Here is a 22,890-nt window from a genome sequence, read left to right as displayed (position 1 = left end):
TTGGCTCACCCCAAGGATGTAACTGAGAAGAGGTGGGAGAAGTATTTTAAATGTTGCTATAATTCCAGAGTTACTCCCATTTGCAGGTAGTCCTTGAATTACAACAGTTTGTTTAATGACCCTTCAAATTTACAACGGCACTGAAAAAAGTGACGTAGGACCATTTTTCACACTTACGACCATTGCAGCATGCCCATGGGTCACGTGGGTCACGTGATCAAAATTGGCAGCTGTCTCATATTTATGACGGTTTCAGTATCCTTGGGGGGGGCAACGATATGCGTTCACCTTTTGCAACTTTCTGACAAACAAGGTCAATGGGAAGCCAGATTCACTTAACAACCATGTCACTAACTTAAAAACCTAAGTGATTCACTTAACAACTTTGGCAGGAAAAGTTGTAAAATGGAGCAAATTTCACTTAACAACTGTCTCACCTAGCAACAGAAATTTTAGGCTCAATTGTGATCGTAAGCAATCTTTTCAGACATCAAACACTATCTTTTTAAAACAAATTTTATTGAATATACAATTAAAAACAAAAGTGGACATATTACAACTTCCCTGGCTTCAACATTGCTATTAGTATTACCTTATATAAAGAAAAAGAAACGAAACGAAAAAAGAAAAAGAAAAAAGTTACACTGTAACACTATTATTGTACCTGATTTTGTGGGTAGATGTTTTTGTTCTGAAATCTTGAGAAACAGTCTATTATTTAATGTCTGTACAATGAACATGTGTAATGAACACATGTGATTAATGTACATGTGTAGTTCCACCCATTTGTGCAGATCCTGAAAAGCTAGTTGTAAGTCAGTTTTCCCCTACTAGTTTAAGTTCCTTAGGAGTAACTGGCCTTGGAATATAGGGTTCCTAGGCCATCTGGGGCTTCAAAGTCAGTCCTTCAAGGTAGTCCTAACCAAGGGGTCCCAAAGGTGCTTTTTACAAAAAGCAATTGGACTTTCTTGTTGTTTTTCTTTGAAAACATTTTGCTTCTTGGATGAGAAACAAAACTTTATCAAAGAAAAAAACCCCAAGAAAGTCCAATTGCCTTTTGGAAAAAGCATCTTTGGGACAACCATGACTTGGATGATTGAGAATCTCCACAGACATTTAACGAAAGGGTTAAAATTATGGTTGCTAAAACTACTTTTATTAAAGATTCCAGTGACAGAATCTATATATACTTCTCATCTCCCTGCCTTTATTTTCAAGAAAGCTAAATAGGGCCAAGTCTGAAACTCTTTCTCAAATTATATTCTTGCTTTGGATTTAAATTTCTCTCATTGTCTTCAAGACTCTTTTCCTATTCTTCAAGGTTACTCTCACAGTCTATGGCATTTATCTGCAGAGGAAAAATGGAGGCATTTGCTAGTTTCACTTGAAATGTTTCCCATTCATTACTCCAGTTTAGATGTTCTCACTGCAAGAAAGCTCAATGGCACCATCTTGCCACATGGGGTTTCTTGAATAACGCTGGAGATAAAAGGGAGCATTGAAAAAGCTATAAATGGCTGCTCAAACTGTTCATGAACTGGAATGGCATTCCCACAAAATTCTCATGTTAGAAACATCACATATTTTGCTTATTTTATGCATTCACATAGATATATATACACACACACAAGCGTGCACAGAAACACACACATGTGAGCTTACCTCTAGTATGTGTATAATGTAGGTAGGATAGAGAAGCAAGAGGCCGGTGATCCCTACTCCCTGACAATACTGGCGTTGCAAATTCAGAAATAGTTGTTCCCAGTACTCTGAGGAGAAATGAGGAAAGCACAAATTGCTTCACAAAATAATGGGTTTGTCTGGCGATTCTATAGCATTATAGACCTCTATCCCCCTTATCCAAATAAAACTCAGTGTTTACTTTTAAAAACAGCAAGGGGGAGGAGGGTACATAAACACAAGTAGAGCAGCCAAAAAGATCAAGAAACAGAAATTGCTGCACTTTTAAAGACAGCTGATATCTGGTCATTAGCTGGTTGGAGGTCCAGCCGATCCGAATCCGACCAATTGCGACTAAGAACCCATATTAGGTCTTATCTCACTGCGATAAGGGTGGCGAGGTCCAATCACTTCGCTACCCTTATCGCGTCCGCAGATAATCGCCCGGCCGCTCTGTTTAGGGTGACTCGCTCCCTCCTTAATCAGGAGGTGAGGGAGGAACCCTTGCAGGGTCGTGCCGAGGAGTTTAACAATTATCTGTCGGACAAAATCACTCGGATTCGGACCGGTTTGGACTCCGACTGGGCAGAGTCTGGCGATCAGGATGCGGGTGGTCTTGTCGATATCATTTGGGAAGAGTTTGATTCTGTGACTCCGGAGGAAGTGGACAGGATTATGGGGAGACTGAGCTCCACCACATGTTTATTGGACCCGTGCCCTTCCTGGCTGGTTTATGCAGCCCGGGAGAGGACACGCACCTGGTTCCAGGCAGTTATATCAGCTTCTTTGAGTGAGGGTAGCTTCCCTGCCGTCTTGAAAGAGGCGGTGGTGAGGCCCCTCCTCAAGAAGCCTGCCTTGGACCCAGATGTATTGAACAACTTTCGTCCGGTCTCCAACCTTCGCTTTCTTGCGAAGGTTGTTGAGAGTGTGGTGGCGCATCAGCTCCCCTTGGTCCTGGATGAAGCGGATTATCTAGACCCGTACCAATCGGGTTTCAGGCCCGGGCACAGCACGGAGACGGCATTGGTCGCGCTGGTGAATGATCTCTGGAGGGCTCGGGACAGGGGTCATTCCTCTGTTCTAGTCCTATTAGACCTCTCAGCGGCTTTCGATACCATCGACCATGGTATCTTGCTGCGGCGTCTCAGGGGATTGGGAGTGGGAGGCATGGTATTACAGTGGTTCTCCTCCTATCTCCAGGGACGCTCGCAGTCGGTGTTGACAGGAGGGCAGTGGTCGACCGCGAGGTCTCTCGTTTGTGGAGTTCCTCAGGGGTCGGTCCTCTCGCCTCTCCTGTTCAACATCTATATGAAACCGCTGGGTGAGATCATTCGTGGCTTTGGAGTTGGGTATCATCAGTATGCTGATGATACCCAGCTTTTTCTTTCTACCCCAAACCACCCCAGTGATGCCCTCAACGTGATGTCCCGTTGCCTGGAGGCGGTTCGGGTCTGGATGGGGAGGAACAGACTTCGACTCAACCCCGACAAGACCGAGTGGCTTTGCATACCTTCATCCCGGGTCTATTCGGATATTCCATCTCTTTCGATGGGGGGTGAATTATTACCCCCCGTAGATAGGGCTCGCAACTTGGGAGTCCTCCTAGATTCACGGCTTACCTTGGAAGATCACATGGTGGCCGTGACTAGGGGGGCTTTCGCCCAGGTTCGCCTGGTGCGCCAGTTGCGGCCCTATCTAAGCCGGGATGATTTGTGCACGGTCACTCACGCGCTCGTGACCTCTCGTCTAGACTACTGCAACGCTCTCTACATGGGGCTTCCCTTGAGGACCACCCAGAGGCTCCAACTGGTACAGAATGCAGCCGCGAGAGTTGTGTTGGGAGTCTCCCGATACTCCCATGTGACACCTCTGCTCCGTGAGCTGCATTGGTTGCCAGTTGTCTTCCGGGTGAGATTCAAGGTGCTAGTAATGGTGTTTAAAGCCCTTCATGGCATGGGGCCGGAGTACCTCAGGGAACATCTGCTGCCGGCATCAAGCTCCCTGCGCCCTGTGCGTTCCCACAGAGAGGGCCTCCTCAGGGTGCCACTGGTCAGAGAATGCCGTCTTGTGGCCCCCAGGGGGAGATCCTTCTCTGTGGGCGCCCCGGAGCTATGGAACCAGTTACCGGTTGAGCTCCGGACGGCGCCCGATCTGCGCTCCTTTCACCGCGATCTGAAAACATACTTGTTTGAGCAAGCCGGCCTGGCATGAGGGGGATTGGTGGGGTTTTTTATCATTTTTATTGGGTTTTTATTATGTATTAACTGTATTTTAATCGGGCATGTATTTAATTATCTTTTAATTTTTGTACATTTCTGTGTATTATTCTTGCCCTGTACACCGCCCTGAGTCCTCAGGGAGAAGGGCGGTATAGAAATATTAATAAAAAAAAAATTTTAGGCCGCACTTTAGTCTGGTGGTTGAGGTGCCAAGCTAAAAACTAGGAGACTATGAGTTCTAGTCCCACCTGAGCCATGAACTCCAGCAAGGTGACCTTGGGCTAGTCACTCTCCCTCAGCCCAACCTACCTCACAGGATTGTTGTGGAGAAAATAGGAAGGGGGAGGATTAGCTATACTTGCCATCCCCAGTTATTTATAAAAAATAATAAAGGTGAGATATAACTACACAAAACAAGGTCTGAGCTAGACTGCAACATTCTGCAGGGAGAACAAAAAATACTCCTGGTGCTATTTGTTGGAAGCTTCCTCTGCCCTAGACAGCCCTGCATTCATCCAGAGTTTGGATGAGTTTTGTGTATTGGAAGGACCGTTCAAGCCAGCTGTTGTCTTTCAGAAGCTCAGAATGTATTTATTAAACCAACCCATTCCATTCTAAAACTTTCTGACAATGATGTCAAAATGTTCTTGAAAAAAACAGTAGGGAGAATTTTTTACTTACCGGCCAAATACCTTTTATCAGCCAGGTCTGGTGAAATCTTAGCCAGAAAGATCAGCCTGTGGAGGAGGGATTTCTAAAGGCACACAGAGAAAAAAAGGTATCTTTTTTTCAAAAAAACCACAACATTGTTGACAGAATATATCAATCAAACTGAATCTTTATTACATAAGACCAGCAAAAGAAAGATGGGTTATAAAGAACTGAAAAGCATAAAAGATAAATCAGAATAAAAAAATACATATCAAAACGTAAGAAATATGAAAACAACACTCTAAAAGGAATTTTTAAAAGAATCTAAAAGCAGGAATAGCAGCAATGGATGGGTGTAAAAATGTGTGGCAAACTAAATCCATAACAATACAAATCACTCTAAAATAACAAGCTAGGTGCTCATTAAAACAGGTTTATGGCTCAAGTTGTTTCTGATGGATTTTAAGCACTGCTGTGCACAACCTGGCAACACTGTATGTTATAGCAGGGTTGATGTCTGAAAACAGCAGGGGAGTGTAAAATTGTCCTGTGCACCCTGAATATTTATGCAATAATGGTGAGATGAGACCACTATAAATGTCTGTATACTACAAACACTAGAGAAGTACACATTCTGTTGTCTCTGCTTGTCCAGAGACACAGGGGCATTGTCTCTCCCCTCCGCCCCCACCCTTCCTTCAAGAACAGCTGGGGAGAGGGCATGACTTGTGCCAGAGTAAAAGCCTTAAAATTGTTTAGGCATTTCAAAGCTATTTAACTATGCCATTGGGGAGGCAGGGTGATTGGTGGGTTCACTGGCAATAAAGGTTGGGAACCTAGTTAGGTCTAATTGCTGTTCTGTGTCTGCTACATGCTGTTTAAAGAGTGTTTTCACTTGATTGTATCCCATGCTGAATAGAAGACCTGGGGAAGAGCCTAAGGATGAAAATGTAGTTGTCACTATCTTTTTTTTAATGTGGACTGGGGAGAGGATAGTCTGAGCCGGTAGTTGAGTTTGTGAAGTGTAGTGGGTTAACACACACAAGACGATGCCAGCTCTTTATTTGTAGAGAAGAACCAGCAACAGAATGGGCTGCCTGTGCCCTTTATATACTCTGCCTGCTGAGCTGACAGCCAATCAATTTAACTAGGCTTTCCTGCCGAAAACTGAGCCACACCTAGCGGCAGTTATGTACAGCCCCTTCTAGCTGTCATCTGTTAAGCTATTGCTTAATACAATACACATTCCAATACACAGCACCCCTTCCCTCTTAAGAATGAACAATACAACAATATAATACAACCATATATACATTTTTTCTGGACAATATGTTGGTTCTTATAGTTGCACATACAGTAATCTTTGAGGTAAGCCGGTGGCCTGTGATTCCTAGCAGATCTTCTCAGAGGCTCGCCCCTGTCCTTAGCCGATGAGTCAGTGGGTGCCTTTGCTCTGTCCTCACCCATTGTACCACCCCATTTCCCAGCTCATTGTGAGCTCCCTGTGTCTGTTGTTGCCCAGGTTGAACAGTACTTTCTGGCCATAGATCCAGTTCCCCCCTTGCGTTCGGCTGGTGATCATATGGAATCGTGGGTGGTACTGACAAGTGTCCCTCATGTTGGTTGCTGGCTGGCAGTCTTTCAGGAACTCGTGACCTGATCTGATCAATGTGTCTTCTTATTTGTCGATCCCCCTCCACCCTTATAATGTAAGACAACGGCCTCGTTCTGTCAACCACCACCCCCGGAATCCATACATGTCCAGGCCCATAGTTCCTTGCCCATACCAAGGCACCTGTGTGTAGTTCCCTAGGGGGGTTGGATCAATCCGACTCTGCAGCCACTCTGTCGGGATGCAGTCTGTCTAGCTCGGTGATAAGCCTTCTGCCCCAATGAAGTTCCACTGGGCTCTTTCCGGTAGCCGTGCATGGTGTGGTGTGTTGGTTAAGTAGGAATTGGGCTAACCCTTGGTGCCAGTCACCACTGATAATTCATTTTAATGCGTCTTTGGTTGTGCGCACCATGCGTTCTGCCAATCTGTTGGTGGCTGGGTGGAAGGGTGCTGATGTAACGTGTCTAATTGCGTAGCTCCTCGTGAAAGCCTGGAATTCAGCGGAGGTGAATTGAGAGCCATTATCCGATACTAACACATCCGGGAGGCCATGTGTGGCAAAAAGTCCCCTGAGCGCTTGGATTGTCCTTGCTGTGGTCATGCTAGTTACTGGAACTACCTCCAACCACTTGGAATGGCTATCTATGACCACTAAAAACAACTGTCCCTGGAATGGCCCTGCATAGTCAATGTGGACGTGGGACCATGGGTTGTGTGTGGCCTCCCACTTGTGAACGGGCGCATCTGGCATCTCAGGTCTGGACCTTTGACACACATAGCACCCTTTTACTTGCTCCTCTATGGCCTTATTTAGGGCTGGCCACCACAGGTAGCTTCTGGCTAGTGTCTTCATCCTTACTATTCCTGGATGCCCCTCATGTAGAGACTGGATGACTCTGTTCCTTAGCTTTTCTGGAATTACCACTCGGATGCCCCACAATAGGCAACCCTTGTGCATGGACATCTCATGCCTGCGAATAAAATACACCTGGAATTCTGGCCCCAGGTTTTTCTCCTGCCACCCAGTTGCTACCCATGTTAAAACTCTGCTCAGGATCTTGTCTGCCACTGTCTCAGCAGCGATATCCTTTGTCTTGAGTGGGCATTCTGTCAGGTCCTGAATGGTCAGTAGTTGAGCTGCCGGTGCTGGATCCAGATCCGCTTGCGTTAGTGGCAACCTACTTAGTCCATCAGCGTGACCCATCTTCTTCCCTGGCCTGTACACCAGTTTACAGTTATAGGCCGATAGGAAAATGGACCACCTGAGCATTCTTGGGGATAAGATCTGGGAAGTTTGCCTATCTGATGTGAACAACCCCAGTAGTGGCTTGTGATCTGTGAATATTGTGAATTCTCGGCCGTAGAGGTAATCATGAAACTTTTTAACCCCAGCCACTATTGCCAAGGCCTCTTTATCAATTTGAGCATAATTCCTTTCAGTCCCTGACAGTGTCCTGGAGTAGTAGGCAATGGGTCTTTGGACCCCATCCCCTTCCAAATGACTCAGAACTGCCCCCACTCCATATGGAGAAGCATCACATGCTATGCAAATGGCCTTAGATTCTATAAAGTGAGTCACAGTTGAATCGCTGGACAACAGTTTCTTTAAACTCCTGAAACTATTTTCATGTATAGGGGTCCAGTTCCACACTGCCTGCTTATCCAGCAACCTGTGAAGGGGCTCAGCAGTAGCTGCTTTATTTGGGAGGAATGAATGATAGAAATTTAGTAGCCCCAGGAATGCTTGCATTTCTGTCTTATTCTTGGGGGTGGGGGCCATCTTGATGGCCCTTACCTTGGACTCTGCAGGATGGATTCCCCTGGCATCAATTCTGAAACCCAGGAATTCAGTGGCCTTTACGCCAATGCTGCATTTGTCTTTCTTTAACTTAAACCCTGCAGCACGAAATCTTCCTAACACTGTCAACAATCGGTCAGCCAATACTTCTTCCGTGTTCCCCATGATGAGTACATCGTCAAAGTATGGACATACTCCTGGAATCCCTTTCAGAGTCCTCTCCATCACCTCCTGAAAAATTCCTGGAGCCACAGTCACTCCGAACTGTAAACGGTTAACTTTATACGCTTCATGATGCGTTACAATAGTTTGTGTGTCAGCCGTCTCCCTGGTAACCAGGAGCTGCTGGTACGCCTTTGCAAGATCTAATTTAGCGAAAATGGTGCCGCCTTGTGGGGAAGCGAGGACATGGCTGACTGTTGGGACCGGGTAAGCATGCGGATTGAGTGCTCGATTGATCGTGCACTTGTAATCCGCGCAAATCCTAACCTCCCCAATTGATTTGATGGGGGTGACTATTGGGGTTTCCCAGTCACCCCCTTCTACAGCCTCTAACACCCTTTGTTCCCCTAGTTTGTCCAGTTAACTCTCAATTTTATGCTTGAGAGTGAAAGGAACTCTTCGGGCCTTAATTCTAATGGGTGGTACCTTAGGGTTTAATTTAAACGAAATGGGGGCCCCCGTGTATTTGCCCAGCTGATCATTGAACACGTCTGCAAACTTTTTGCAGACAGTTTCGATGCTCTTGGCCTGGGTGTTGTGGATCCCTCCAATCACGATACCCAAGGCCTTGAACCAATCTAACCCCTGGAACCCCTTGAATCCCACGGACAATGTGGCTTCCCCCTTAATTTTAATTGGAGTGTTTTGGAAATCTGCTAATTTGATATCGGAAGGCCTCAACTTGACCCACCGCTGACTCCAGTTGCACACGTGTTCAAAAGTCTCATTGGAAATTACTGAGACCGCTGAACCGGAGTCCAGTTCCATCTTGCAGGGAATCCCCTGCAAACGGATATCCAATTTGATTTTTGAGGTGAGTGGCTGGTGAACCCTGGTGTTAAATATTTTGAAATTGCCAATGGACGACTGCTGGAGCCCCCAGGTACCTGTTAGATCTTCGTCCTTGGACTGGATCTCGTGCAGGCCGTCTCTGGGGCGATTTTGGCAGACTGCTGTGATGTGGCCTGTTTTTCCATAGGCCTGACATTTGGCCGTATGGAATTTGCAGGCTGCTCTGGTGTGATTTCCCCCGCAACCTGCACACTTGGGGTGGGTCATGCTGCATCCACAGCAGGTGCATTTGTGTTGTGTCATTGGTGTTGTTGGTTTCTTCTGGGTCCTTTTGCTGTTGTTGTGCCCTTGCTGTTGTTGTGGCATCTGGTCTTGGTGAACCAAGTAGATGTCGGTTGTCTCGTCCCAATGTCCACTTCCGTCATACATAGTGTTTGCTCGGTGCATGGCCCCTCCAATAGTGCTGGGTCTAGGGTCACTCTGCTCTGTGCCATCATCCAAGTCTCTGGCCAAAACCTCATCCTGGACCTCCTGGAAGGTCAGGTTCGGCTTGGCGCAAAGTTTCTGCCGCAACCGCTTGTCCCAGAGGCCAAAAATGACCTGGTCGCGAAGCCTCTCGTCTAAATTCATGAATTTACAGAAGCGGGCAGCTTGTCGCACCCCCGTGATAAAATCTGCCACTGATTTGCCCAGCCGCTGATCCCTTTTTTCAAAATGGAATCATCAGGTCAGCTCAGACATTCTTCTGTTGAAATGCCTGTTCAGTTTTTCCACGAGGTCGTTGTACGTACGGCTCCAATCACTGTTGTTGCGCACAGTCCCACGGCCAGATCGTGAACGGCTGGGCTGCTTGTGCACATTAGAGCCACTACCTTCATACTGTCCTCTGTGATTCTGTTCACCCGTAGGTAGAATTCGACCTGACTCAGGTGTGATTCCCACCGCTCTGGACACCTTGGGTCAAATGGCTGGATCTGGCCAAACTGTGCCATGTTGCATCTGGTCCTGCAGATCCTGCTTTGGATAGCCCTTAAACTCGGTAGCTGGGGAAGATGCTTCTTCCCCCAGTGAGTAATGCAGCCCTTTGTTAAATCAGCTTTTTTCTGAAGCAGGATCCCATCCTCGTCGCCAGTGAAGTGTACTGGGTTAACACACACAAGACGATGCCAGGCAGTGAATTCAGCTCTTTATTTGTAGAGAAGAACCAGCAACAGAATGGGCTGCCTGTGCCCTTTATATATTCTGGCTGCTGAGCTGACAGCCAATCAATTTAACTAGGCTTTCCCACCGAAAACTGAGCCACGCCTAGCAGCAGTTATGTACAGCCCCTTCTAGCTGTCATCTGTTAAGCTATTACTTAATACAATTCACACTCCAATACACAGCAGTTTGGTCACCCACCCTCTTGCCCATACTTTCATGAGGCCTGTCTCTAGTCTCAGGGGAGCATTGAAGAGACACACTGAAGAGACAATATTAGAAATTTGGACCTGACAAATTCTAATGACGCAAAATTGGCCCAGCTGGGCTCCACCAGGAAATTATGCTATTGACTTGACTTTGAATATTGCAAGAGTGCTGCAGGAATGTAGTGGCCACCTCTTCTTTTGAGGAATTTGAGGATGGCAGATGAGCTTCTCTGTGTGTTTTCATGGGGTTTCCTATTGTTGACAGAATGTTGGTCTACTCCCAGATATTTGAAAAGGAGACCTTCTCAGTCTTCTGTCCACCTATCCACCAGAATTGGTTCTTGGGTCTTTTGGCAAATGCCATGATTTTTGTTTTCTGATGACTTCTAGCTGGTCTTCCTTGCAATGCTATGTTAGTGCTCTCAGTGCTCTTTTAATTCCAATTGCTGTATTGCTACATCATCTGCACTGAATAAAACAGATGTGTCTTACAGCTGGTTTTGGGGAATGAAAGTTTCTGTCAAGGAGATGGTCCACCATGAAGTTTATATAAAAGTTGAATGCAGGTGGGGCCAATATGCAGCCTTGCTTTACACCTTCTTCTATTCCACGTTCACTAGCGAGATGGCCTGAGGGATACAACATATTTTGAATGATTTCCCTTCATGAAGCATACATATTAGATGAATTTCAGTTAGTCAAAGAGGCCACCAGTTTTTCCCCAGAGATTAGCTCAAGATATGGAATCAAAAGATGCTTTGAAGTCTATGAGAGCAACATAAAGGGAGGTTGTGTTATAGGAGGAGTATTTTTTGATGTTGAAACACTAACCACTAGTCAGTGGTGAATTATTCTTCCCTAAATCTGGCTTTCTCTTCTGTAAGTATGTTTTCTTGTTCTAGCCAGTCCTGGAATTGTAGGTATTGTAGGTATCTCGATAGAGTTTGTTGATTGGGTTGAGGAGACTGATCAGGTTGAGGAGACTGATCAGTCTTGTAACTGGAGGTATCACCCATTTTTCTTTTTTATATATAAGGACAATGATTGTAAGCCCTCCATCCTTTGGTACTTGGCAATGTTGCTACAGGTAAAGAGTGAGGCCAGTAAAGGAGATATTGTTGTTGTAAGCTGCCCAGAGTTTCATTTTAAGATAGGTGGACACACAAATTTTTAAAATGAATGAACTAAAAAATAAATATAACAGTCCTGTAGCTTTTCATACAAAAAAGAATAAAATTTTACCTATTTAAACACAACAATATGGTTACAAAATGGACTTAATAAAATAACAACAAATTTTATTATGAATTTTTTTGGGGGCGGGGGGGGGAGCATTGGCTGAAAAAAAGGCCAGCCTGAAGTAAAGATCAGGATAATGCCTCTCATTTCACATACAAAAACTGTCCATAACAGTGTTTCTAAACTTTGGCAACTTTGGGAGTTGAAGTCCACACAGCTTAAAGTTGCCAAGGTTGAGAAACACTGGTCCAGAAGATGGGTAGGCACACAAATGTTTAAGATAACATTTTATTTTAAACCATACGTTAGCAGTCCAATACAATTTTGAATAATAGACTGTTGTAAAAAGAAGGGTAAGTAGGACTGTGTTCAGAAAATATGCTTACTTGGTCAATTAAAGATCTTTAAATTGCCTTTATACAAAGATTTGATTGCCCTTTGTTTTTTGAGCTTATGTTTTTTGAGCTGCTGTTCAAAGCCAGGTCTTTGGGTTTGTTTATGATTCAATGTGTTCTACATACTCAGAAAATGGCTCAGTATAGCCAGTGAGTAAAACATGTGAAAATACCTGCTTGTATAAATTCAGACATCTTCCTATTGCTTGGCAATTGCCTTACTCTGTCAAATGACAGGAATAGTTCTTGACAAATTGCATTTTTGAACCTGTGACAAGAGCAAATTTATTTGTTTTCCTTATCACGTTTTCTAACTAAAATAAATAAAAACAGCAAGAATATAATTTGCTTGGAAAGAAGCCTACTCTGGACATTTTTCTGATCCTCCATTTGAGAAAAGCTTTGTTTTATACCTTGTGATAATTAATGCTCATTTCTTCTCTGAAAAAGATGTAATGTATACATCATTCTTCAGCTTCTTTTCTGGAAGAAAAATATGAGTTGTGCTAGATATCCTGTCTTCTTATATGTCTAACTTCAAAGAGGTATTTTAGCTCATTGCTCATGCTAGGACTGGCTGAAAGGACATGGAGTAGGTAACCCTTTTTCTTATATTGTCTCCTGCCATTAAAACAGAGCTTACCAAGATAAAAATCTTTTCTACCTTGGTAGTATTTAATGTATAGGTACAGGGTCTATAAAAAGAGTATGAAATTGTAAGCATTTATCAAGCATGCCATTTTTTTTAATTTAAAGAATTTGACCAATCCTATCTATGTTTACTAAGGACGATATTATAGCTTACTCTCAAATAAGAATAGATAAGAATCTGTGTATCATAATCCCTAATATTGAATTACAAAAATGTTGATTTCATTGGTTCAGGACAAGGATAAGCAACCTTTTTGCAGCTGATAGGGGTATTTGGAAAGTTGACACACAAAAAGACTGCTGCAATTGAGCATAACTACCCATTCAAAGAACAAATAAATAAAAAAAAACATAAGAGGGTTGAGTTGATTCTCCAAAAGCTCCTCTAATGTGTCCCAGAATCAGTCCCCTGTTTCCTTTTGTCTTTTTTTTCAAGCAAATAACCACTGTTTCAAACAAATCACTAGACTGTGAGTATCATTATTTGTATTTTGTTATGAATGCCTAGTTGGCCCATTTAATGTCTAGAGTTATTTATATAAGTAAAAATGATGAGAGAGGGAGGTGCATTATGTGTTGGTTTACTTCAAAGACCTCATTGTTGATAGGATGAGAGCAAAAATATGTTGGCTTGCAAGGTACTCTCTAAAGCAGATAACTTAGTTTGCACTGGATTGGTTAAGCATACTTGCGGTAAAACTAGGTTTTGCTGCATTTGTAGTATACTTAACAAAGTCCATCACATTTGATGGACATTGTCTTTACTATTAGCAGACCATGTTCCAGGTGGCAAGGGTATTATTAAAGCTGGTAGTTTGGTGACCAAAGTCATAAGCAACACAAATCAACATCCATGAACCCACATGATGATGACCATGATATGGAAAGTTGTGACTTGGAATGGAAGGAAATAGGTAGTAAAAAACAGGAATTAACAATGAAATGAAAGAAAAAAAATAGATATGTTATGTATTTGGAAATCCAAGACAAAGGAGAAAAAGAAATAGATTTGAATGGAGATGGTTGGATCCTGAGCAGAGGAGCTGATGAATACATGCAAGGAAGTGAAGATGTAGGTTCAGTTATGAATGAAAGAGTTGGTGGAAAATATGAATTGGTGCCTTCTAGATTGTTGTCAAAGGATTGTGATAGTTTTATGCTACATTCCAAAAAAATAGTAATAGTAGAAGGATTAGGAATGAATATGAAGGAAATTGTGCAATAGTCAATATGGATGTGATATCACTGTTGGGAAACTGACTGTTAGAAGACATGAAAAATTGTTTATTATGAATATTAAGAAAATTAATAAAGGATACAAGGATGATGAGAGTTCTGCATATGGAGAGTAACACTTTTTAATACTCTCAGGAGAGCATCTTTTTTTTTAGAATAAAATAAAGAAATGAAAGAATCTAGAATGAAGGTAGAGCAACTGCAAGAAGAGAAAAATTAAGTCCTTTGTGGAAAAGTATTAAAAGATAGATTAAGCTCTCAATGACAACGGAATGGAAAATGTAAAAAAAAGAGAATGTGGAAACTGCTTGAGATAGACTAAAAAGATGTTATAGAGTGCCAGAGGTGTGTGTGGAATTAAACTAATGGGAAGCATGACAAATAATATTAGATGGAACAATAAAGTGAAAAAAAGTTGTAAATTAGAAAAAATGCATTACAATGCTGCAGAAAATGAGACTAAGAAAAAAAAACAATGAATGAGAGAGAGAAGAATAGTTGCAAATGAGCAAGGAACAGTTAAGAGGGAAAAAGGAAAATTGCAGAACAATTTAAATGTAAATAAACAATTTGGAGATGGGTAAAGAACTAAAAGAGAAGCCTCCAGCAAAGTGAATGGAATTAAAAATAAAATTATCTTTAAGGTGAAACTGAATTGAAGGAACGTAAGGAAAAGTTTAAATATTTGTGTGGAAGTGGTAATGATAAGTCAAACAGCGGAAGGGAAATTAATGCTATAAATGGGAGGGTCCAAGAAAAAATAATGATGAAAAAGAAGTCATAATTAGATGAGAATATTGAAAAACAGTAACACTGCAGGTGTAGATGGCACAACTGGGAAAATATAATAGGAAAGTAGTTTACTTTTGAATTAGCCGTGAGATCTGGTGAAAATGTATGTGAAAACTAGATCCATTCTTGTGTCTAATGATTGGAAGAATGCTGTCATCGTTTCTCTTTATAAAGGGAAAGTTAGCCAAGAGTGAAATGTGGAAAATTATAGCAGGGGGAGTTAAGTGTGCTGGGGAGGTCAGATTGAAACAGTAGAAGAGGAAGTACAGTGTGGCTTTATGCCAGGCAGGATCTGTGGAGACTAAAGTTTTGCTCTGCAAAAGGTCATTGAGAAATGTGGCAAAGTTTATATATCTTTGTTGATGAGAAACTCTGTAATAAGGAGAGTATTGTAGGCTTAGGATTAGGAAATGCTTTGACTAGAGTACTGAAGATTGATAGCTGAATGTGGTCAGAGTGATACATGATGAAAGTGAGGCATGCATGAGACTAATAACCTTTCCTGAGTTGGCTATCATATTTATGGACCATTATATAAAGAATGGGGTATAGATGGGGAAGAAATGGAGGTAGTGACAGATTTTATTTTCCTGGGCTCCAAGATCACTGCAGATGGGGACTGTAGTCAAGAAATTAAAAGATGCTTGCTCCTTGGGAGGAAAGCCATGGCAAATCTAGACAGCACACTAAAAAGCAGAGACATCACCCTGTCAACAAAAGTGCGTATAGTCAAGGCTATGGTCTTCCCAGTTGCAATGTATGGCAGTGAAAGTTGGACCATAAAAAAGGCTGAGCGCCAAAGAATTGAGGCCTTTGAACTATGGTGCTGGACAAGACTCCTGTGAGTCCCTTGGACTGCAAGGTGATCAAACCGGTCAGTCCTAGAGGAGATCAACCCTGACTGCTCTTTAGAAGGCCAGATCCTGAAGCTAAAACTCAAATACTTTGGCCACCTAATGAGAAGGAAGGACTCACTGGAGAAGAGCCTAATGCTGGGAAAGATTGAGGGCAATAGAAGAAGGGGACGACAGAGAATGAGGTGGCTGGATAGAGTCACTGAAGCAGTAGGCGTGAGCGTAAATGGACTCCAGAAGATGGTAGAGGACAGGAGGGCCTGGAGGAACGTTGTCCATAGGGTCGCGATGGGTCGGACATGACTTCGCAGCTAACAACAACATATAAAGAATAGGTGTGTGGAAGGGGGGTTGTGTGAATTTGTTTGTAGAACGATGGGAACATGGATGAAAAAAAATTAAGACATTCAATGGCTGTCTGCATTGGCCTGTGACATGCACAGTTTTGTATGGATTATTGGCTTCTTTGACCAGGCTGTGGGTTACCATGTTTTTTCTTCTCACATATCCTTTAAGATAACTATATAGCAATAGCTGGCATAATTCCCGGAGATGAAAATACTAAAGGCATGAGGAAGCTTTATGTAGCAGACCTTGCCCTCCAAATATTTGGCAACTGAAGAAGAGAATGATGCTATCTTAACAGAACATCTATTTTGGTCATTGTGTTGCCATAAATATCTGTCTTTAATGAATCAGAATTTAACTGATTATTGGAATCTGAAAATATTTAATAGCAAGCTAAAAATCCATGATCCTTATAGACTTCATATTGCATATTATTGTTTAACATCATAGGGCTTTCAAAATGCTATATTTTCCAGAGCATCATGATTATTTAGAAATGTAGAATGGGATTTCCCAGCTTTGGGGATCAGTAGATATATTAAATCTTTGGAAACCATATTATGGGCATTGCCACAATATAATTGCCAGGGTGGATATAACCAATTACAAAACACTTCCTATAACAAAAGGCAGACAGAGCACTGGGATGCAGTGACCCATTCCTCAACAGGTAGCTGGATGATAGGAAAGTGTCACAGATGTCATTAAAAGATGTCATTAAAACTTGGGATCACTACCTTTTATGTATCCTGGAAAGGAAAATTGTTGCGCAGAGGGATGAAGAAAGAACTATAATGTCCAAGCAGATGGCAGTTCCCTCTGAACCTAACCTCAACCTCATATTCCCAAAGTAGAATGACAGAAGTAGTTATGCAGCTCCATTTTTCATAAAGGCATTGAGCGCTGCTTCGTATGACCTTTGTATATTATGAGGAGATAAGGGAAAGATAATAACTCTGAACCATCAATAAAGGATCCCTCTTCATTTTGTGATTGAAGATGAGTAGGTTTCTAGGTGGGATTGCCCTGAGATAATGCCTACGATCTGACAAAGGGACAACTGATAGTAAAGATCATCCTGTTGTGCTCCACAAAGAAAACAGAACATCAGCTAGGCACTCGTGTCATTGCAATTTGACTTCTCAAAAAAAGGGTGCACACAAAACGTCTGTTTTAAGTTTAGTTTGCCATTTTTTGGTAGTGGATCAGGGGAAAAGAATCAATCCTTTTTTCCCTTTTTGAAGGGAGGAATGACGCTTCCATGAATCTTTTGCACCTGCAGATAGGCAGTCACTTTCTCCACTAAATTCAGAGCAAGACCAAAGGAGGGCACCTTTCCTATCTCTTTTTATGTAGTGGGGAAAGGAAGGTCTTCATTTCCCTAAAGCGCCATTCCCAGACATTGTCCATTCTGCCAGAAAATGGAGGGAGTGGGCAAACAGGAACCAAAGTGTCATCACCATATCACTATACATTTGATATCTATGGGCTTCTGGGAGAGGTATGTAAAACTGAAGACAGCTCTGTAAAAGTGATGCATATTACTGCAGCAAAGATCAACGAACTGGGGAGTGGATGGCTTCCTTGGATCCTCTCTGGATAAGGAGAGGATGAGTAATAGCCCACATGATCTCTGGTCCTCTACTCCTCGTGAGGAAACTGCAGGACAGTGGTTTTGAGTGCCAGGAGACTACAGGATTAGCCATCTGGCATCTCCAGCAGAGACTTTTAGAGAACACGAAGTTCACAACCTCACATTCTAATCACTTTTTGAAACTGTTCATTAGCTACCTCTAACCTGTTAGACAGTTTGAAGTTTGAAAACAACAGGTAAGCCTGCTTTCAATCCTGGGTTAAAAAACCAAACCAAACCATAAGCTTAAGAATTTAAAGAATTGAAGCAAACAGCAAAACTGTGAATAAGATTTTGATTGTAGAAAGTTATAAATGGACCAACTGTACAAAGAAAATTGGAAAATTGAAAGTTTTACAATAAGAGTTGGTAATTAATTATAAAATACAATGTGCTTCTCATGGGAAATACTTTCTACTTTGGTTTTTACTAGATATGACACAAACATGCAATTTCATGATTTTAAAAACTGGACATTATTGGGACAAAAATTTTAGGTAGAGGAAAGATATACAGACCTGTAAATGCTATGACATAAATAGCATTGGAGACTTATGAAGAATGGAATTAGAAAATAGTAGCCACAATATCAATAATGGCAGTAATAATGTCTGCTTCTATGGCTAGATTAAGACTAAAATATGCTATTGAAGAAACAATGAATGTAAAATGATGGCAGTGAAAGTGGATTTGCAACTGTCAGGCCAAATGAAAAGCTTAGAAAAAGATGCTACACTGGATCCAGAAAAGATACAGGCCAAGGTTTTAAATTTTAAAAGGGAAATACAAATGGCAAACCAAGAGAATGACCTGGTTAATATTTTTCCTTTTGGCTTTCCAAAAAAGGCTTGCTAATGCCCTGAAGAACCTTGTGTAATGACACAAAGAAGAAATGAAATCAAATCCAATGACAATATTTGTATAAAATAAATATTAATACTACTAGGAGGAAAAGAAAAGACCATAAAGTCGGTGTATTTGATCAAGGTTAAGCAAGATATATTTTTCCTCCAACAACCTTTCATGGATTTTCTGCTGACGTCAAGACTAAAAAGATGCTTTATATATTTGTTTATAGATAAAAGAAGGGACATGGGATGAAGAAATAAATGCTGGTAACTTTAGAAAAAGTGAAAAGTTACTAGAGCTGCGGTGGCACAGTGATTAGAATGAAGTGTTGCAGGCTAACTCTGCCCATAGTCTGAAGTTCAATCCTGACCAGCTCAAGGTTGAGTCAGCCTTCCATCCTTCCCAGGTCAGTAAAATGAGGACCCAGATTGTTGGGGGCAATATGCTGATTCTGTAAACCACTTAGGGCTGGAAAGCACTGTGAAGCGGTATATAAGTCTAAGTGCTATTGCTACGTCATTTGTTTAAATATTTTTTCTTATATTTTCTTTCTTGCATGTTTTACTCCTATTTTAAGTTTAGTTGGCATTAGATTTTGCAATTATAATCAAAATTCTTGACGAGAGAGAGAGAGAGAGAGAGAGAGAGAGAGAGAGAGAGAGAGAGAGAGAGAGAGAGCTTTGATAACTATATCCCAAAGCATGCAGATTTAACTCTCATCAGTTTGATAATCTCCTGCACATATGTAACCCTTTCTATTTTTCTCTCAACTCCTTTTCACTCTTAATGCCTTGCACAAACCCTGCCTTCTCCATTCCTTGTAAAACAATAGCATCCTACCCTAGAATACTTACAGTATCCTCTGTACCATGAAGTACTCTATCCAGGGGGAGCTGGTTGAGAAAATTGGTCCTCTCCTCTCCATCTGTTGATTCATCCCGTTTTCCCCACATTTCAGTGCCTTTCTTGTGCTTTCCCAGAGCTAAAGTGCCTGCATTAAATTTCAACATTGTGACCAGGCTTCTATAAAACTTGACTCTTGAAAAGATACAGCCTATGGCACAATTGCTCACTGCATTAATTGTGAGGCAGACAGAGTTCTGGGCACACAAAGCAGTGTGTTGTCAAAGTATGGTTTTTAGTGCCTTAGAAGCAGTACCGGGCATGCTCAATTGGCTCTCAAGACTGTATTGTCTTTTGGCATTAGCTTAGCTAGATAGGGCAGCTGTTGCTCTGGCAACGTTTGATATATAATACAAACATCCAGCTCTAGTTTTACCAGTTCAAAACAACGTAAGGCGAGAGCTATATTTTTATGTATTTACTTTGCACATTTCTGAATTGCCTATCTCCCTCAAAGAGGGACTCTGGGTAGTGTACAATAAAATGTTAAAAGATGAAATAGTGTATAAAAGTTACAAATGTCAAGAGGAGGCAAGGGATTAAAATTAGTCAAAAGGCTAAGGGAGGGCTTTCAGGGGAGATATTCAGAATTGCAATGTCGATTGTTGGCATAGGGCCAGCCAAGTTTGGGCTTCTGGTAAGAGCTAGTTTTGCAGGCAGGGAGATTTTATTTACCATATCCCAAGAGTGAAATCCAATACACTCAGGGTGACATTGAGTAGCTGTAAATCATTTTCATGTTGGTTACTCTGAAATCATGACTCCTCAATGAAGTCATATAACATATCTTTTTGCCTTTTTTTTCTTCCTGGTGAGACCTTCCCCTCTCCACAAAAGCCAAGGGGAAAAATCCTCACGCATGCATCCAAACAGTGAATTGACCTTTTCTTCACTTTTTTTCCCCAGTCACTTAAAATATTTATATTAAGGATTTGGATGAAGAGATGAAGGGAATAAATAGTACTAAACCTGCAGATGATACAAAACCAATGGGATAGCTCATATTTTAGAAAACTATCCAAAGGTTACAGAGCTTCAATGGCATCTAAATAAGAATGTAATTGAACAGTGACCAATGGAAATTCTTCATTTAAGACCCCAATAGCAAACATATAGGCTAGAAACACCTGTTTGGGACTAGAATCCTTAAAAAAGATGTTGGAGTGGTAGTGCAAGCTAAATATGAGTAAGCAATGAAATGGGGTTGCTGGAGAAAAAACAAGAGACAAAATGCCTTTTCTCAGTTTCACTTGTCTCCTATTTGTTTGGAACCAGGTTACTCTAAAGGATGAGTGTTATGACTCCAGCCTACTCTGAGGCATGCTTCAAATGCTCCCCATCTAGCATCTGTTCTGTTGAATCGAGTTGTAGCCCTTGTGAAACTCGCCTCAGTTCTGTTTGCCAAGGTGAATGGATCCCTACTCGGGGCTTTTCCCTGCATTCCCACACCACCCTTCATAGTTCTAAACATTAGGAGTTTATTTTTAACAAGGGGCTCTGATAACCCACCCAAATTTAACAAGGAGCTCCCTCTAGCCTCCTCCAGAATACTCCTGGGGATGCTGATACAGAAGGTAAAGCATTTGGACAGGACCGAGTTGTCCTTAAGCTGCCCTTCCAATTTGGGCCTTGCTTTTCACAAGATACTTTTTTGTGTTTGTACATTGCCATTTAGTTTATCCAGTGTTCTCCAATTGCAAAGAATGATTGGCATTATTGGATGAAATGTGTTAGGCATATGGTGTTAGCCTACAATGTTGGGTTGAAAATATATTAACCATGATGTTATGTCTTTAAGAAGTTAATTGGCCAATGGGTGTGTAAGTGTTCTCATGGCCATAAGAGGAAGCTAGTAACGTAGCTTCTCTCTCTGTCTGAATTCACTGCTCTCTACTATTACTGTTTTTGCTCTGCTGTTGGTTTACTACTGTTGTAAACCTGAACTGTGTATTGACCTCTGGACCGGTAAGAAGACTTTGTAGTTTGGATTACTCCTTGGACTGTTGCTATTGTTTATGACCTGGACTGTTTATTTTTTGACTTTGCATTTTTGTTTTTACACCACCTAAAAAGTAAACTACTTTTTGCTTTTACAACTCAGTGTACTCCTGTGTGTGACTCTTACTGCTCTCAGTATCCTTCCTTGTCTGTGCAACTCTTTGGTAGCACAAGGAGATCTCTGCACAACAAATTCCTTAACAAACTGCTTCTCTTTGCGGAAACACAGGATATTTGTACCCTGAAACTAAAGCTTTTGCTGGGATAAAAGACATGTTTGCATATTTTCTTATGTGCGTACAAGTGCTCTGAATGGGCCCATTTTAGAGATCCCTTGCCTTTCTTGTGTAAAATGATTCTCTGGATAAGGAAACACATACATATACATATTGTATATACATTATATATATGTGTGTGTGTGTGTAGTGTGTAGTGGGGTACCCCAGGGCTCTGTTCTGGGCCCAGTATTCTTCAATATCTTCATTAATGATTTGGATGAGGGGATAGATGGGGAACTCATCAAATTTGCAGACGACACCAAGCTAGCAGGAATAGCCAATACTCCAGAAGATAGGCTTAAGATACAGAAGGATCTGGACAGACTCGAACACTGGGCACTATCTAACAAAATGAAATTCAATAGTGAAAAAAGTAAGGTTCTACATTTAGGCAGGAAAAATCAAATGCATAGGTATAGTACCTTGCTCAATAGTAGTAACTGTGAGAGGGATCTCGGAGTCTTAGTAGACAATCACTTCAATATGAGCCAGCAGTGTGCTGCAGCTGCCAAAAAGCCAACACAGTGCTAGGCTGCATTAACAGAGGGATAGAATCAAGATCAAGTGAAGTACTAATACCACTTTACAATGCTTTGGTAAGGCCACACCTGGAATACTGCATCCAGTTTTGGTCACCACGATGTAAAAAAGATGTTGAGACTCTAGAAAGGGTACAGAGAAGAGCAACAAAGATGATTAGGGGGCTGGAGGCTAAAACATATAGGGAACGGTTGCTGGAATTGGGTATGTGTAGTTTAACGAAGAGAAGGGTGAGGGGTGACATGATAGCAGTGTTCCAATATCTCAGGGGCTACCACAAAGAAGAGGGAGTCAAGCTACTCTCCAAAGCACCTGAAAGCAGGACAAGAAGCAACGGATGGAAACTAGTCAAGGAGAGAAGCAACCTAGAACTAAGGAGAAACTTCCTGACAGTTAGAACAATTAACCAGTGGAACAACCTGCCTCCAGAGGTGGTGAATGCTCCAACACTGGAGGTTTTTAAGAAGAGACTGGACAGCCATTTCCCTGAAATGGTATAGGGTTTCCTGCCTGAGCAGGGGGTTGGACTAGATGACCTCCAAGGTCCATTCAAACTAATTTTATTATTATTATTATTATTATTATTATTATTATTATTATTATTATTATTATTATTATTATTTATGTATATATATGTGTGTGTATATATATATATATATATAAAATGTATATACAGTATATATATGTATGCGTGTGTGTGTGTATATAAAAATCCAAGGTCTGGCATATATATATATATATATATATATATATATATATATATATATATATATATATATATATATATATAT

At 41.6% G+C, this 22,890-nt stretch overlaps 1 protein-coding gene across 1 annotated transcript in view; it reads right to left on the bottom strand.

The window, feature by feature from the left end:
* The window catches only part of LOC310634848 (testis-expressed protein 47-like), a gene marked incomplete at both ends in the record, with an annotated part of 40,968 nt that extends 21,578 nt beyond the window's left edge, over positions 1–19,390 (bottom strand). The window contains 3 exons of the mRNA XM_083353385.1: positions 1,663–1,769; positions 4,581–4,653; positions 19,235–19,390. Of these exons, the coding sequence (XP_083209511.1) occupies positions 1,663–1,769; positions 4,581–4,653; positions 19,235–19,390 (336 nt within the window). The remainder of the gene's footprint in view (positions 1–1,662; positions 1,770–4,580; positions 4,654–19,234) is intronic.
* Positions 19,391–22,890: the final 3,500 nt, after the last annotated feature.

Source organism: Vipera ursinii, assembly GCF_947247035.1.
Source record: "Vipera ursinii genome assembly, chromosome: 2".
In the NCBI taxonomy this organism is placed as follows: domain Eukaryota; kingdom Metazoa; phylum Chordata; class Lepidosauria; order Squamata; family Viperidae; genus Vipera; species Vipera ursinii.
The sequence above is the reverse complement of the archived record's forward strand: the minus strand, read 5'-3'. Positions and strand labels throughout refer to the sequence as shown.